Source organism: Felis catus, chromosome B4, assembly GCF_018350175.1.
Source record: "Felis catus isolate Fca126 chromosome B4, F.catus_Fca126_mat1.0, whole genome shotgun sequence".
NCBI classification, from domain to species: Eukaryota; Metazoa; Chordata; class Mammalia; order Carnivora; family Felidae; genus Felis; species Felis catus.
In genome coordinates this window covers 68,733,319-68,750,000 of record NC_058374.1, presented here as the reverse complement: position 1 = coordinate 68,750,000, position 16,682 = coordinate 68,733,319, and the positions used below count along the sequence as shown (strand labels likewise).

Sequence of the window (16,682 nt, the reverse complement as noted above, 5' to 3'; positions counted from 1 at the left end):
ATACTGGTTACAGGGAAGTACACAGGTGGACTATGAAGGGCTTTAGGAAGGGGAGGATATCAGAAACTTGCCAGCTACAGAAGATGTAGGGGAGGGGCAAGAACACCAGATCAAAAGAAAAGAAGGAATAAGCAAGAGGAGGAGTTTCATATGACTACAACAGTAGATGGTCTAAAAGCAAAAACTAAAAAGTAAAGGTTTTCAAAGTCCATTTTGCTTCACTAATAAATGTGGATTTTATCCTACTGTCAACAGAATATTAATCAAGGACCTTAAACAAAGGAGTAAAACAATGGCCATCCTGACAGGAGTAGGCAAACTGACTGCAAATGGTAGAGACTGGACCAGGGAAAGTTCACTCAAGAAGCTACCGTGCTCAAGGTGAAAATGGAAAAAGCTTGAGAATCATTAAGGTGAAAATGGAAAAATTCTGAGAATCATTAAGGCATTACTTCCAGGTAAAGTTCACATACCCTGAGTGGGGCCAATTTTTATCATTTAAGTTTCTATTGGTATAAATGAATTTAAAGTCATTCTTTCCAGGGGTGCCTGGGTTGCAGAGTCGGTTGGAAGTCGACTCTTGATTTCAGCTCAGGTCATGATCCCACAGTTGTGGGATCAGGCCATGCTCAGTGTGGACCCTGCTCAAGATATTTTCTCTCTCTCTCTCTCTCTCTCTTTCTGTCTCCCTCCCTCCCCCCCCCTTCTCTCTCTTCTCTCTTCCCCACAAGCGCACTTACTCTCTCTTACTCTCTAAAAAAAAAAAAAAAAACAAAAACAAAAAACCAAACAACAACAACAAAAACATATTTTCTTTGCAAAAGATCAAATGCTGCAAAGAAATAAGACCATGAGAAAGAAGATGCCAGAGGACCAGGATGACGGAGGGAAAAAGTAGGGCAAAAGTCAGTGAGATATGGCCTACTTTGAAATTTTACTTCACATCAAGTATAGATCTTATTTTAATGTTATGGGGAAGTTCTGATTCAGGATGGCAATGTAGAAAGATCCTGAACTCATGGACACACTGAATCTACAGATACATATGGAATAATTTCCTGTGGAAAAAAACTAAAATTGGTAGTGACCCTTCACATTGAACAAAGGAGAGGAAAATGACATGGAAGCAAATAGGAAATGCTGAAAAATAGTCTCTCCATAATCTCTACCTCCCATGCTGGTGCACTGACCTAGAATCAGGAGAAAATGCAAAACCCAAAACTTCTTCCTGAGGAGTGAGGCGTTTGCACCCTATACTGGACACTCCAACTTTTAAGACTGAGAGACAACTCTGCAAACATTTGGCCTTGAAGGGGCGCCTGGGTGGCGCAGTCGGTTAGGCGTCCGACTTCAGCCAGGTCACGATCTCGCGGTCCGGGAGTTCGAGCCCCGCGTCAGGCTCTGGGCTGATGGCTCGGAGCCTGGAGCCTGTTTCCGATTCTGTGTCTCCCTCTCTCTCTGCCCCACCCCCGTTCATGCTCTGTCTCTCTCTGTCCCAAAAATAAATAAACGTTGAAGACAAATGGGGTTTGTGCCCATGAGACCTGGCAAACTGAGAGTGCATTAAAAGCTGGAACGTAAGACCTGAAACCATAATACTCCTAGAAGAAAACATAGGTGGTAATTTCCATGACATTGGTCTTGACAATCATTTTTTGGACATGACAGCAAAATAGCAACAAAAGCAAAATGAGCAAGTGGGACTACAGCAAACCAAAAAGCTTCTGCATGGCAGAGGAACCCATCAGCAAAATGGAAAGGCAACCCAAGGAATGGGAGAAAATATTTGCAAATCGTACATCTGTAAGGACTTAATATCCAAAATACGCTAAGAACTCCTACAACTCAATAACAACAAAACAAACAATCTGACTAAAAATGAGCAGGAGATCTGAATTAGACCTTTCAGATTTTCCAAAGAAGGCATACAAATGGCCAAAAAAATACATGAAAAGATGCTCAATATCACTCATCGTCAGGGAAGTGCAAATTAAAAACCACAATGAGATCTCACCTCACAACTGTCAGAATGGCTATTATCAAAAAGACAAGAGACACCACATGCTGGCGAGATGGTAGAGAAAGGGGAGACTTTGTGCACTGTTGATGGGAATTTAAATTGCTGCTGCAGCTACTGTAGAAAACCATACAGAGGTTCCTCAAAAAATTAAAAATAGAACTACTATATGATCCATCAATTCCACTTCTGGCCATTTATCTGAAGAAAATGAAAACACTAACTCAAAAACCTATCTGCATCTCCAAGTTCACTGCAGCATTATTTTACAATAGCCAAGATACAGAAATAACCCGAGTCCCTCAGTGGATGAACGGATAAAGACATTGCATATATATCATGTGCACACCAACAATGGAGTATTATTCATCCATGAAAAATGAAATACTGCCATTCACAATGATATGGATTGACTTTGAGGGCCTTATGCCAAATGAAATGAGTGAGAGAGAGAATAAGACAAATACTGTGTAGTTCTCAAAAACAAATAAAACAAGCTCATAGATACAGGGAACAGATTTGTGTTTGCCAGAGGTGGGGGGTAAGGGGTGGGCAAAATGGTTGAAAGGAGTCAAAAGGTACAAAATTCCAACTATAAAATACATAAGTGGGGATGTAATGAACTGCATGGCGACTATAGATAATACTACTATATTATATACTTGAAAGTTGCTAAGAGAATAGAAGTTCTCATCATAAGAGAAAGAAAATTTTGTAACTAACCATGTATGGTGACAATGTCAACAAGACTTGTTGATTTTTGCAATATACACAAATACCGAATCATGTTGTACACCTGAAACTAATACAACATTTTATGTATGTGATTATACCTTCGTAAAGAAAATCAGGTCATAGGTGCTCTGATGAGTTTTTTGTAGTGCAGAACGATGAGGAGAATGGGAACCACAGACCTTCTGACTTTCTTTTCACCGTGTGCAAATACACAGTGTGCAAACAGCACAGTCATGTGTGGTGGACCTGTTTCCACACACAGAAGTTTAGCATTTAAAAAGAATCAAACTCTAGTTCATACCCTATAAATTGAAAATAAATAGTGCTTAACACATTAAAGCTTGACAGTGTAAAAAAGACATTTCCAGCCTTTTCCTTGTAAGTTAAAATAAAACTATACTTATTTTTTTTAAGTTTATTTTGAGAAAGAGAGTGTAAGCAGGAGAGAGGGAGAGAGGGAATCCCCAGCAGGCCTGGACTGTCAGCACAAAGCTTGACGCGGGGCTCAATTTCAAGAACTGTGAGATCATGACCTGAGCCAAAATCGAGTTGGATGCTTCATTGACTGAGCCAGCCAGTCACCCCAAAACAATACTTAATTAATAATGGAAATTCAGTAGAATGGCAAAACACTATAATTTATAGATAGAAGATATGAGTTACTAGTTATTTTTACACTCATAGTTATAGGAAAGAAATGGAGAATAAGAAAGATTGAAAATCTCTGCAAGGCAATCCAGTATAAATTCAAGGCCAAGATCCCAGTTCAAAGTCCATGCCCCTTCCTGAAACTACAATGCTGTCTTACATTCACAGATTCTATTACTTTACCAACCCTATGTTGTGCTTTCTTAAGATGAACTGAACTACTCCTGGGAGAACAGGAAAACAAGGCTTATCCTCGTTTCAGTGTCATTCTGCTAAGATCACATGGTGATGTCCGTTTAAGGTCATAATGATTGAAGGAGCAACTTCCCATGAAGGCCTGCTTTGCCTTGTGCAGGCAGCAAATGGGACCGCCTTACCACAAGCTTCTTGAGGACAGAGAATGGTTCTTATTGCTCTTTATTTCCATAGTACAGAGATGCTGCCTGGAACATATAGGCAATTAATACTTGTTGAACGGCTGAATTAAATCATAAGTGCATAGTTACAAAGTTTTCCCCACAGCCCCTCTTGTATCTGAGTGTCCTTACGAATATATGAAAATGTATGAGTTACAACTTCCTACACTTACTCATCCAAACTGGTGTCTATAGAAATGGGGATGGGGGCGCCTGGGTGGCGCAGTCGGTTAAGCGTCCGACTTCAGCCAGGTCACGATCTCGCGGTCTGTGAGTTCGAGCCCCGCGTCGGGCTCTGGGCTGATGGCTCAGAGCCTGGAGCCTGTTTCCGATTCTGTGCCTCCCTCTCTCTGCCCCTCCCCGTTCATGCTCTGTCTCTCTCTGTCCCAACAATAAATACTGTGTCTCCCTCTCTCTCTCTGCCCCCCCCCCCCGTTCATGCTCTGTCTCTCTCTGTCCCAACAATAAATAAACGTTGAAAAAAAAAATTAAAAAAAAAAAAAAAAAAAAAAGAAATGGGGATGACTAAAAATTGGGGAGACAGTGCCCTGGATTCTCCAAGAAAGGAAAATATCTCCTCACCCACTGTCTCTGTGTTCTGTGGAACAAACTACTTGCATAAGCTGAGGGACACATCAGGCTCATAATAGTGGGTTCTAAGAACCTGCCTTGTGCTGGGCAATTTGTATACATGGTAACCATGAATGGCATAGAAACTGAGTACAACTGGCTTGCTGGAGGTCATACACGTTTAAAGAGGCAGGACAGGAATTCCAGCCAGAGCTCCTTGACTCCAGGATTCATGCTTTTCCCACTGCAACACAGTACTTTTCACCATATGTTAAAATATACAATTATATAATGATAACTATATCATGGTAAAACAGCAGTCAATTTAAGTAGCATTCAATCAGGATTACAAATCTCATACAATGCAATTCTTTACCTGCACTAAGACGATTGCTTTCAGTTCTTTCTTCTTTCAGACAATGTTATTTGAACAATTAAAAAACACTTTAAAAAATGTGGGATGATAATATGTTATGAAAGAGTTCAGTGATGTGTTCAAATTAAATAATAATTTATCAAAAAAACTAATTGCCCACCAGATTTACAAGTGACCTACAAAACTTGTAAATGCTTCCGAAGCATACACAAATTAGCATGGCTGCTTTATAAGGCAGGAAGGTGCACTGTGCCATCAGGCACGCACAGAGGGAGCACCCTGCAAGCCTGAGACAACAGCATTCCTGAATGTTTAGCTCTCATCTGCATTTACATCTCCTGTGTTAGCACCTATAAGTGAACTGTGCAGAGACTTACACAAACACAATAATCATCAAAGATCTTTACTCTAGCAGCGCAGTGCTGGGAAAGCAAAAGATACACCATTACAGAAATAAAAGACGGTGGAGCTGGCAGTCTGGAATAGTTAAGTCCTTGTGGAGACATTGCATTTGTAAAGTTCTTTCTGCTAGTACTACACTCATCACTTTCTAGAAAGTGCTATAATGACACTGTTCAATGTGAGAACTGTTTCTAAAGTATATGAAAATGCCTTGGGTGCTGCATTTCACTATTTATTTCAGACTAAATAAATAGAAGACTTTAATATATACACTACAGAAAACTCTTTCTGCTCCACACTGTTCTTCCCATAGACTTCAGAGTCTACCCCGCCCCTACTCTCTGGTCTCCAGAAGCTAAGAGAAGGATGGACTTTCCAGTCACCCAGCATTGGCTAGGAGCTGGGGGGGAGGGGTGGGGAAAGAAAGTGGGAACAAAGAGCCATGAATGACCCTCCACCCTTCTATTCACTTTCCCACTCTGGGGTTAAGGTTGTACTGCCTGCTATCAGTGACACAGAAATAATAACAGAGGAATAATTGCTGACAGCAGCAGTGAACTTTGATTCTCAACTCCCACACACCCTGCAGGCATCCTAACATGATGATAATCATGGTAACGGTACTGTCCTCTTACAGAATTGTGACCAAGCCTCTGACAGTATCAAGAGTTTTCTGTGGCTCCTTTGAGTCTCGAAAGGGTGTAAAACAGCATGCAAATGATGCTTTTATTGGCAATATCCTCTGGTGAATTCCTGGTCTATGTGAACTTCCGCCATGTTTCAAAATGCCTTTAACAAAGTCTTCCTTTTCAGTCTCCAGGGATACTCTGACACCCAATACTGTAACTCCAACATCACAACAGATTTCTATTTTGAATCTACACCATACATATTTGAACAAATATGGATGTGTAAACATCTAGAAACTACTAAACATAATTGTTCAAGGAGACTGACTCCAAAAGAATATTCCTTGCACTATGTGAAAATTATGACATGGATGTACTTTATGACTATTTTTTTTCTTTTATGATCCTTGAATTTGATCAGCTTCAGTGGAATGGAGAATATTTAAAAATAATACTTTTAGAGTTGTTGGCTTTTGATAAACTTTGGTAAATTGTTATACCTAATATTTTTATTAGAATTTCTAAAATCTCTTTATGCATCAATAGAACCAGACCTTTAACATATCTACTTTTTCCTCCAAATAAACGATTTTAAGAAAATTTTTGTTATTTTGTAAGAGTACATAAACCTATTGTAATGTGTGCTTTAACCAATTAGCTAGACAAAACATTTTTAGCATATCATGACTATAAGTAAAAAAAAAAAAAAAAAAAGTCTAACGGTTTCTATTTATTTCAGTCACATCACTAAATTCAAAACATTTAGTCATGTGATTGTGGAAGTTAGCTCATATGAGTAATTTCATAATATCTGAACTACTGTGTATTCTACTGCTAACAAATTTATTTGTTGCACCAGGTATCAACCAGCATAACCATTTCAAATTCAAAAACTGAAAAAAAACATTGCATCAAATTAGTTCAATAAATAAATCACTGAGCACAAAAAATGGAAAATAAATTACTCGATTTTAAAATGTTTTCTGTCTCTGTACTCTTTAAATTAATCCTATATTTCATATTAGTTTCCTGTTACTATAAAATGTGTAAACTTGACTGATACCATAACGGAAGATGAGCTAAAATAATTGACAGGAATCAAATGTGTCTAAATTTAATTGTTATAAGATCTTTTACACATATATATGTAAAAGATCAAGCATGCTACTTGTGTGTGTATACACACACACAAAATAAAGTCACAAATATCTATTCACTTTAAAAGCCAATGGCATCACTAAAAAACTAAATATGAGATATATTTCTAATAGTATTCCTTTTAAAATATTTCACACTAATAGACAACATTCCAAATATATGTATATCATCCAACTCATTTTTTAACTGTCAATGTGTTCATATGAGTCAATTATAGAACTATAACAAAAATAGGACTATTACAATGTACCCTGGCATAAAAGAGGCACTGATAAATTTCTGTCATTGAGGCAAATTTTAAGCTCATCAAGGTGAAATAATAATACTGCAGCTGGTTATAAATTATAATTTAGACTAACATGGTTGATCTCTTTGCTCTTTATATGATTTGAATAAGGTTATTTTGAGATACATTAGCAGTATTAGATAGTTATCTATGTGCACTTGATTTATCAACCAGTTTTTATAAAATTACCTCTTCATGTTTAAAAAAATGTATTTTTAACAGAAGTGCTATATCACAATTTAAAAAAGAAATTCTTCTCCTCCTTTTTAATGCAACATTAATGAAGCACACCTAACATTGTTACCTAGCTGGAAAAAAATGTTTTTCAAATCCCCATTACGTTTCTGTTGTGTATATATGTGAGTACGTGTGCTAATTGAATATATGTATTCAGCTCCATTAGCCCTTCTAAGAGTATCAAACAGGCATTCATTTCCATGTAATTGGAAAAATCAAAATGCTTTAGAGATAAGGCAGAAAGTAACAAGGGCAATTTTTTTGTTGTTTAAATTATGTTGCCCTTTAAATCATATTGCACAAACCTGAGTAGAAATAAAAAGTTTCTAACGTTACAAATTGCAGCATGTAAATATTTCCACTAGGCAAATTTTCAAGACAAACTGGACAGCCATCAGTGAAAGCAGGTCTGTGCTATCTTGGCTACAAAAGTGGAAGACGAGAATTTTAATACAAAAGACCTCTTCAGATAAAACCCAGCTTTTCAGCCAAAGACATCGCCTTTCTCTTCCCCAAAATACCTAGCCAGCTCATTTCTAGATGTTGTTGAGTTCTTTCCTGACACAGAAAAATTATTGGATCTTCTTCATTCTTTACTCTTATCCAAAGTCAAATTACTCAAAATTCAATCTTTTTAATGCACCAAGGAAGAGTGAATATCTAAAAGTTTATCCAAAGTTTAATAGAGAAAAAGAACCAACTCCATCCAGAGAGTTTATATAGACATTCAGAAAGACAGCACTAGTGATGATATAACCTAGAATAAACAGAATATTTCCAAAGTAGTGGAGTCAAATAAGCCTTCCAAATTTCTATTTATGCCTTTACTAATACCTTGGAAATAATTCCACTGATAAAAGGTAATCTAACCATTTTCAGTAATACCAAATACTACTGTCTCAATCAGTTAAAACTTCAAAAGCACTTTGGTGGTAAATGGCAAGGACCTAAAATTCCACTATCCCAGCCCAAATTTTACTAACTTCTATAATTTACTTTCTCAACCCCAAATATTACAATAGCGCTACAGCACACATTTGAGAAAATAAAGAGTTCCCACCAGGTTTTTGCAACAGGAAAAAAAAAAAAAATTTCCCCATTGAAAAATACATGACCAAGATAATTATGTGAAACTTAGAAATGGTAAAAGTTATTGTATAAACAATTCCAAACTCTCCCTGTAACATACTAATCACAAGCTCAAAGACAGTAATATTTCCTCATCAAAAATGTTCTTGAGTAGAGATTTATCATTTTTTGAAAGGTCATACAAAATTAACCTCTTAATAATCACACAACTTTCTTCACAGTTCACAGGGACAGCAACTTATTAAAGCAGAGACGCGCATTAACACATTTGGAAACTTCAGGTGATTTATTCTTTTATCTCAATATCTAAAAATTGATATAGATTAGATATAAACTCTAGATAGATATATACTCTAATAAGTATCACATCAAGGTAAAACAGTAAGTCTGGAAATTTAAAACGTCTAAATATTTCTTCCATGTCTCTTATTGGTATTTTATTATTGTCTTACCTCAATGATTTTGTCATGAATCTCCAGGCCATCTGCTCTGTCGGCAGGTCCATTTTCCAAAATTTTTGAAACGTAAATTCCTTCCTTTGATGTTTCTTCCCTATTATTCTATAAAAAATACAACTGTTAGCAGTGAGAAAGATACCAATACAATCTTAAGTTGGATAAAGTCAATTTAGTAAATGTAACATTGCCAATCCTCACTAAACATTCAACTCTCTCCCTTAGCTGGGGATTTGGCACTGAATTTTAACTTACTTAATACCAAATAGTCATTAATCAAGATGGCAGCTTTAATGAATGAGTCCAGCATCTCTGACAAGATTATCCATTTACTTCATGTTTTTGGGTATACATAAAAAGCCATGAGGAAAGGGTATGTACAAGGTGATATTGACAGGCTCCTAAGTATTATTTATAAAACATCTTACTTCTAGACAGATATAGCAATTAAAAAGGGCTACAGGAAAACAAAAAGCATAACCAGTCTCACTGTATAACTGGTTTGAGATGTGGTCACAGCTTTGAAAATATAATTTAGCCTCATGATGTGGCAGATTTGGAAATACAGCTCGTACTGTATCTATTCACAGGGCAGACTAGGAGCTTGCTCAAGTGTAAAATCCCAAAAGATCAACTCTAACTGCAAGAGAACCCATTCAAGGCTAATCGTTACACATTTCCAGGTGCAATGAGCCTAATGATTAGTTAAATCTCAACCATATAACCAGTATAATACAAACAGGACATTTTAGCCAGTCACGGAAAAACAATTATATTGCAGAACTTATCTAGGTAAGATGCCTGACATTCTGTAATAATCATTTTAAATGTCAATTTACTTCATGGCAGGTTAAATAAAATTATTTCTCCTTACTTAGCCTTCCTTAACATGAATTTGAAGAGCCTCTTAAAAAAGGCCAATGTCATTTAAATGTCAAACACCTAACTTGCATTTTATAAAAATATTCCTTACGGGCAAAGAAAACAAAAATGCTATGATGAAAGACTTCTTTTCATAACAAATGGGGACTGTTCTAGAAACAGAAGCACAGCAGTCATTTGTTACTAGGTTTTTGAAATACTAAACAATAAGAAAAAAAAATGTCATTGCCATCCTGACCTAAACATAGCATATGGCCAACAACTAAAAGATAGTTTCCTTAGACAACATCTGTAATGCAAGATGCAAAAATTTCATGGCATTTTATTAAGAAAATTAAAGAACATGCATCTTTTTAAACTTCACCACCTTTTTCTAGTTACAGTGAAAATTGAGTTGATGTATTTGGAGGATATAAAAGAACTCTGCAACTACAGTTTCTGGTTTAAGTTTGTAAGTCATGTACTTTGAAAACAATTGGCATCAATGTAGAAAATATTATTCATTCAATTAAATAAAGGATTTGAATTTGGGGAGCCAAAAATATCTCTAATCAAGCATGGTATTGCTTATATACCTATGAAAACAATGATCCCTTATTTCAACTTATTTTAACTGTTTATTCATTCAACATGCATAATAAACTGCCTGGTCTGTGTTAGCATGTGAAAATTGAGCAAATTGACTTAATAAATAGAAGGTATAATCAGGCTATCCAGTTGCCTAGTATTTTCAAATATAAATTGCCTATACACATTATTATGAAATAGGTTTAAGAAGTTTACCAATGGGGCTATACAATGTAAATAAAATGAGAAACCTACTGTGGTTTTATTAAAAGTAGCAAAGAGGGACAAGTTTGTTAGCTGTTGGGTTTTTTGGTTTGTTTTGTACTCTCAAAAAATGTAATTATGTACTGGAATATTTGCATTAAGGAATCTGATATTTGATCACAATGATTTTAAAGATTAAATCACTTGTTTTCCTCATTCAAAATCCACAGGTGAAAGCTGTCTTCTATTATTTTATAATCAAAGAGTGAGTTATGCATTAACAAGGTAGGTTACCTGATTTGGTCGACCTCCTATAATATTGAACCCCAACGTGTCATTTTCTCTTTCTAACACAATGGTGAGTGGTTTATGTTCTCCATCCTAGAAGAAAAGGGATAAAATAACTAGGTAGGTAAATAAATAAATAAATAAATAAATAAATAAATAAATAAATGCTACAACAAGCCTTTTGAAAAAAATGTAAATAAGTGAACATTTGAGAAGAAGAAAATCTTAAAATTAAGGATGGTTGAATTTGGGACATTTCTTCCTAAATGTACTTTGAAACTATGTATTTAAAAGAAACGTGCTTGTGAGAAAAGTAGCTATTTTCAAAAATGTCTGAAGACTTTGTCTTTTCACACATCAATCTATCTTTTATCCGAATGCAGCATCTAATTCTGACTTCATTGTAATTTAAAACAGATTTCTGGTGACCCTACAAGTATCCTCATTTTGTTAGAGTATAATAAAGAACCTCAGAATTATTTAATGTAAAAATCTCACGTTGGAAAGTCTTGAGGGATTTAAGTAGCAGTGAGCTATTGATAAAATTCTTTCAATAGTGATATTTGGATTGTTATTGTAATGCAGGATCTAATTACAGTAATCCTAATTTTATTTTTTCAACGTTTTTTGTTTTTTGTTTTTATTTTTGGGACAGAGAGAGACAGAGCATGAACGGGGAAGGGGCAGAGAGAGAGGGAGACACAGAATCGGAAACAGGCTCCAGGCTCCGAGCCATCAGCCCAGAGCCTGACGCGGGGCTCGAACTCCCGGACCGCGAGATCGTGACCTGGCTGAAGTCGGACGCTTAACCGACTGCGCCACCCAGGCGCCCCTTTTTTTTTTAATTTTTTTTCAACGTTTTTTGTTTTGTTTTTTTTATTTAGTAATCCTAATTTTAAATAGCACTCTTACTTGGTTTTGCATAACTCCTGCAGAACTTTAAAAAGAGAGAATTTGTATTAGGTAAAACAGTATGTATTTCTTTTCTCGGCAGCCAAATAATAGTAAAACGAATAGGAATTATATCTACAACCTGTTCATTAATAGAGAGCAATTTAAATACAAGGTGAGATAGTGCCAGATTAGGTAAGGTTTATTCATAGCTATGGGTATTATTAACTGTCCTGCGAAATTACGTATTTGGTAATTACTTCCGAATGGTAAAATTCCATAAGCACCATCACCACCTAGTCCCAGGAGCGGTTCCCAGGGAGTGCACACAGCAGCCCCTACTGGCAGTGGGAAAACATCTCTGAGGCTCCTAGAGAAGCCTTCTGATAGTCTGCAAATCACGGGCAGTTTTTCCTCACTTCTCAGAATCACAGCTCAACTTGTTGCTTGGACTTTTCTGTCATATGATTCTAGCTGTTGTTCCATCGGCCATTGCTTCCCTACGACCTTGAAACATGGCCTGGTAACACAGCCCATTCTTGGGCCTCTCTCTGGATCTTCCCACTCTGTAAATTTACCTAGATATAAATAGGATACAGAAAGAATCAGGGATAGCATCCAGTCTCTTAAGAAGCAGTGTGCCTCCCTTTGTCAGAGCAGCAACATTTTAGCCGCTCACACTTCAGTTATCTTTTCTAGGTTCAAGGGCAGAAGCTTCTCCACTCCATGCCTGGGTTGGAGGCAGTGCAATGGGGTCCCAAATGGGAGTCATCCCGTATTGCTCCTCCCTGGGACAGTGAAGAATGGAAACAGCTCCTTGAATGGAGTGCAAGTCCTGCTAAATCCCTGCTCACCATGGCAGCGACCAACAATGTCAAACACTGTGCAGAAGTCCTCCAGAAGAGAAGTAACAGCTTTATAAACAAGCCTCTTCACACGGGGTGCTGCAAACAGGCTTGTTTATTCAGTCTGAAAGCGGGCAGTCCACCAGCACGGTTCGGGGCCAGCAGCTTCGACAAAGAAGGGAAACAGCCGCTGCCCACGGGCTCACAGGTCTACTATGACCGCAGATGGATGTGGCTGCTCTCAGATTTGGTCCCCCAAGCCACACACACACACACACACACACACACACACACACACACTCCACCAATGATGAAATAGGAAGGGAAGGATTCTTTAGGGAAGGTCGGGCTAATGAAAACTCTGCAGGTCTAAGAAATCCCATTGCTCCCTCTCCCAACTCGAGGTTTTCCTGGATTCTCACATCCCTGATAGTCCCTGCACCGAGTAGAGGCGATGCGAGCAGTTTGGCAGGGAAACTAAGTCATTCAGAGCTAAAGGTGTGCGACTGACAAGGCCGCAGGGATGCTGGGGCAGCGAGAGAGGGGAGGCAGGGTCGGAGAAGTCCTCATTTCCTGGCTTTCCTTTTCTGATTGGTTTTAGGAACAAGCCAGAGGTGCCCCCCCGCCCCCCAAATAGAGAGGATAGGGCAGGAAAGTGAAAGATAGGGAGCGAGGGGTCGGGGTGGCAAAATGAGTTTTCCTAATTCCTCCTCCATCGAAAAGTTGCAATTGAAATCTGTTTAACTCGTTCCAATCCTAATAGAAGTGGAAGGGAGAAATCCTTCTCAAATGCAACACAACCCCATCCGAAAGGTGCTGACAGTGGAGTAGGGTCAGGGCTCGTGGATGCTTCCCACTGCATGGTAAGGACGGATGTCACCTTCTAAAGGAATCCCCAAGTACCAGAAAGAAGCGGTCCTCTTTCCACCCCAACCGTTCCCCAGGTGCCCGACCCCTCTGCGCTTACCGGGCCGTGGCCGCCGCCCAGGTCTCTGGCGAAGTTGCGGACGTGAGCCATGTACTGGGCGAACTTCTCCTGGTACCTGCGGGCCGAGAGCTGCACCTCGCCCTGCAGCGCCCAGAGCTGCGCCAGCAGCGCCTTCTCGCGCCGCCTCCAGGCGAGGACTCGCGGCCGTGGCCCCCGCCCGCTGCCGCCGCGGACGCCCGGCGGCCCCCCGCGCGCGCCCCCGCCCCGGCCGGGCCCAGGCGCCGTGGCGCAGCCCCCCCGCGCGGGCACGTCCCCGCCGCCGCGGCCGCCGGGCCCCGAGGCGCAGCCCCGCCGGCGGCGGCGGGCAGGGCCGAAGTCGCAGCGCTCCACGTGCGCCGCCAGCTCGCGCAGCGGGACCGAGCGGCCGCAGCCGCGGGCGCGGTAGTCGCACTGGATGCGCAGCTTCTGGATGAGGCTGCGCAGAGGCAGCACCCGGCACAGCTTGCCCGGCGCCAGGGGCTGGCACTGCAGCGGGCACCGGCGCCGCCGCGCCACCCAGGGCAGCAGGCAGCTGGCGCAGAAGACGTGTCCGCACGGCGTGCACAGGGGCTCCTCCAGCACCTGGCCGCACAGCTTGCACTCGAAATCCGGGTCCACCGCTTCGGCGAAGCGCTCCAGGGCAAAGCCCATGATCGGGAGGGGGAGAAGGGGGAACGAATCGGAGTCCACTTTCTCCAAGCCCCCTGTCTCCTCCGGCCTACCCCTGGGACGGCTTTCCCGCGGTAGGGGCCGCGGCTAGTCGGAGGGCAAGAGGAGAAGGGTGGGGGGTTGTGATCCCTGAGTTTGTTTGGCTTGAAGTTTTCAGGCTCTGGCAGGGTCCCCTGACTGCGCCGTATTGACGCTAATAGACGCCACCTCAGTGACCCCCACCCCCGCCTCGTTCGCGGCTCTGCAATGTATATTCTTTCAAATTTTGTCCGCAGAGAGCTGAGGCCAGCTTACAATGGCCCTTGGGAAAGCTGTGTTTCCTTTGCCTGAACAGTGAACTTCAAGCAGTCCTCAGGCAGAGCTGATAATGAGCACAGCGCAGATGTTGCGAAGCAACTTTTAATTCCACCAGAATGTGAACTCTCGGGGGGAGCAGGATTTTTGTCCGTCGGTTTTCCGCGGAATTCTCATCGCCCCGCATCCAGTGGATCTTCAATAAATGTGTTTGAAATACATGCACTTCTGTTCTTTCATATCAGCCAACTACAAAATCACCAGATAAGTGGCTGCGACCTTAGGAAGTCACTCTGAGGTGTCTACAAGAGCCAGGCTTCTCAAATCAGGATCCAGAAATAAGGTGAGTGTAGCGAGGCGGGATGATGACTGACAGCCAAGATGGGGAAAAGGCCAGGTGCTCGCCCTAAGACACCTCCCTCCTAGAACTTGCAGGGCCATTCAAGGCCTCCTACCGTGTGAGGAGGCCAGGATTCTGTTACTAAGCAGCCTGACTCCAGATTCAATCACCACGCCATCCATCTTCTAATTCCACAGGTATTTGACCAGTGGGAATGGGAATGTGATCATCTGGGCACCTGGAAAGGAGAATTAAAGGAAAGGATTATGAAGGAAAGCCGTCAAATAACAAATCATATCTTATTTACCCTGAGTACACAGTTTAGATCAAAACTATCTATGCAGCAAAAGATCAAAGTATGTAGCATGCCAGGCCCTCCTAAAAACGTGCAGTAAGGGGATCCCCCAAGCCCTCCTTACTCACCTTCTTTCACCACCTTCTGAACCTTAAGTCTGCAAAGCAACCCCGTCCCCTGGATACACACCACTTATTGCCATTATCCTGAAGCTACTTCCACATGCTAGGGATGGGCTTTCTAAATTAATCATTGATGATCCCTCACTGCCAGCTGAGTGTTGTGTCCTGAAAGCTGTGTATCTTTGTATAGCACCAAAGGCATCCATTGAAACACATGAAAAAGGCTCCAGGTTTTGTGCTTTAAATCCTTGGCGCTCACTGAAGAATTAGCAAAAGGCTAATTGTAGAGGCTACCGAGAACCTTCTGAGCCTTCTTTCTGGTTGAAAGATGAGATTTTATTAGAGCAGTTCAATAATGCGTGGGGATCCTGGAGTGGCTTGCCAGATATTTGATAGGCTTTTAAGCGTGTTTAGAAAATAAGAGGCTGTGTTTCACATTTTATACATACAGATATAATAGCATTTGCCACAATGCTCCAAATTTCCACCTCCCCTTTGGCCAAGCTTTTGCCAGGTAAATAAGCAAACAATAAATTCCTGAAGAAAAAAGAAATAATTTAACATTAACACCGTAAACATATTTTTGTAAATTGTAGAGACCATGTAAAGCAGAATGTTGCAGAATTTATTCAAATAATTCTGGGCAGGAGGAATTGGTTTCATCTTTTTTTTTTTTTCAGTTATTGTAAAAGCTATGACTTTTAGCTATGACTTTATAGCTAGTCCTTGACATTGATTGTTTCACAATAAACATAATGGCCGTGAGAACATTTTACATTTTACAGAGGGTAAAAAGATGGAATCCAAAAATATTTTATTGAGGTCTTAGGAAAATGAGACTTGCAGTTACTTGAAAAGACTAAAATAAAGCAATAGTTATATGATGTCCTTGGTCCACCCATGCAACTCTTGTAGCAAAAGTAAGGAACATGAGCAGAGTATGATATGAGTAATTCCAGAATGTATAACATTTTGATTGTTAAAGAGAAGATGGATGTCAAAAACCCTGTCCACAGAGAATAACAAGTTTAAAAATTAGAACATGCGAAGTGAGGCCAAGTAATGAAGTAGGCCAGAAGGGAGCTTAGGAAAATCTTTCACAGGAGAAAATGCAAGCTTCAGCACTTCCAAAATAGCGAAGTACCAGGAAAAACATTACAGGAGTCAAACGCTAAGGGAATTGTCACACCCAAGTGAAACTCGTGGACTCTCCCCATCTGAAAATGTATGTGCGTGATAAATTTGTGATATCGCTGGAGCCAAACAGTATGATTTCAATTCCCAGACTATAAAAGGGTAT

The 16,682-nt window shown here is 40.2% G+C and overlaps 1 protein-coding gene across 1 annotated transcript in view; it reads right to left on the bottom strand.

The window, feature by feature from the left end:
• PDZRN4 (PDZ domain containing ring finger 4) overlaps positions 1-15,195 on the bottom strand; it is a 371,623-nt gene extending 356,428 nt beyond the window's left edge. The window contains exons 1-3 of the mRNA XM_023256948.2: positions 13,663-15,195; positions 10,966-11,052; positions 9,016-9,123 (exon numbers count right to left, since the gene is read on the bottom strand). Coding sequence (XP_023112716.2) covers positions 9,016-9,123; positions 10,966-11,052; positions 13,663-14,313 — 846 coding nt within the window. The 5' untranslated portion in view covers positions 14,314-15,195. The remainder of the gene's footprint in view (positions 1-9,015; positions 9,124-10,965; positions 11,053-13,662) is intronic.
• Between the last annotated feature and the right edge of the window lie 1,487 nt (positions 15,196-16,682).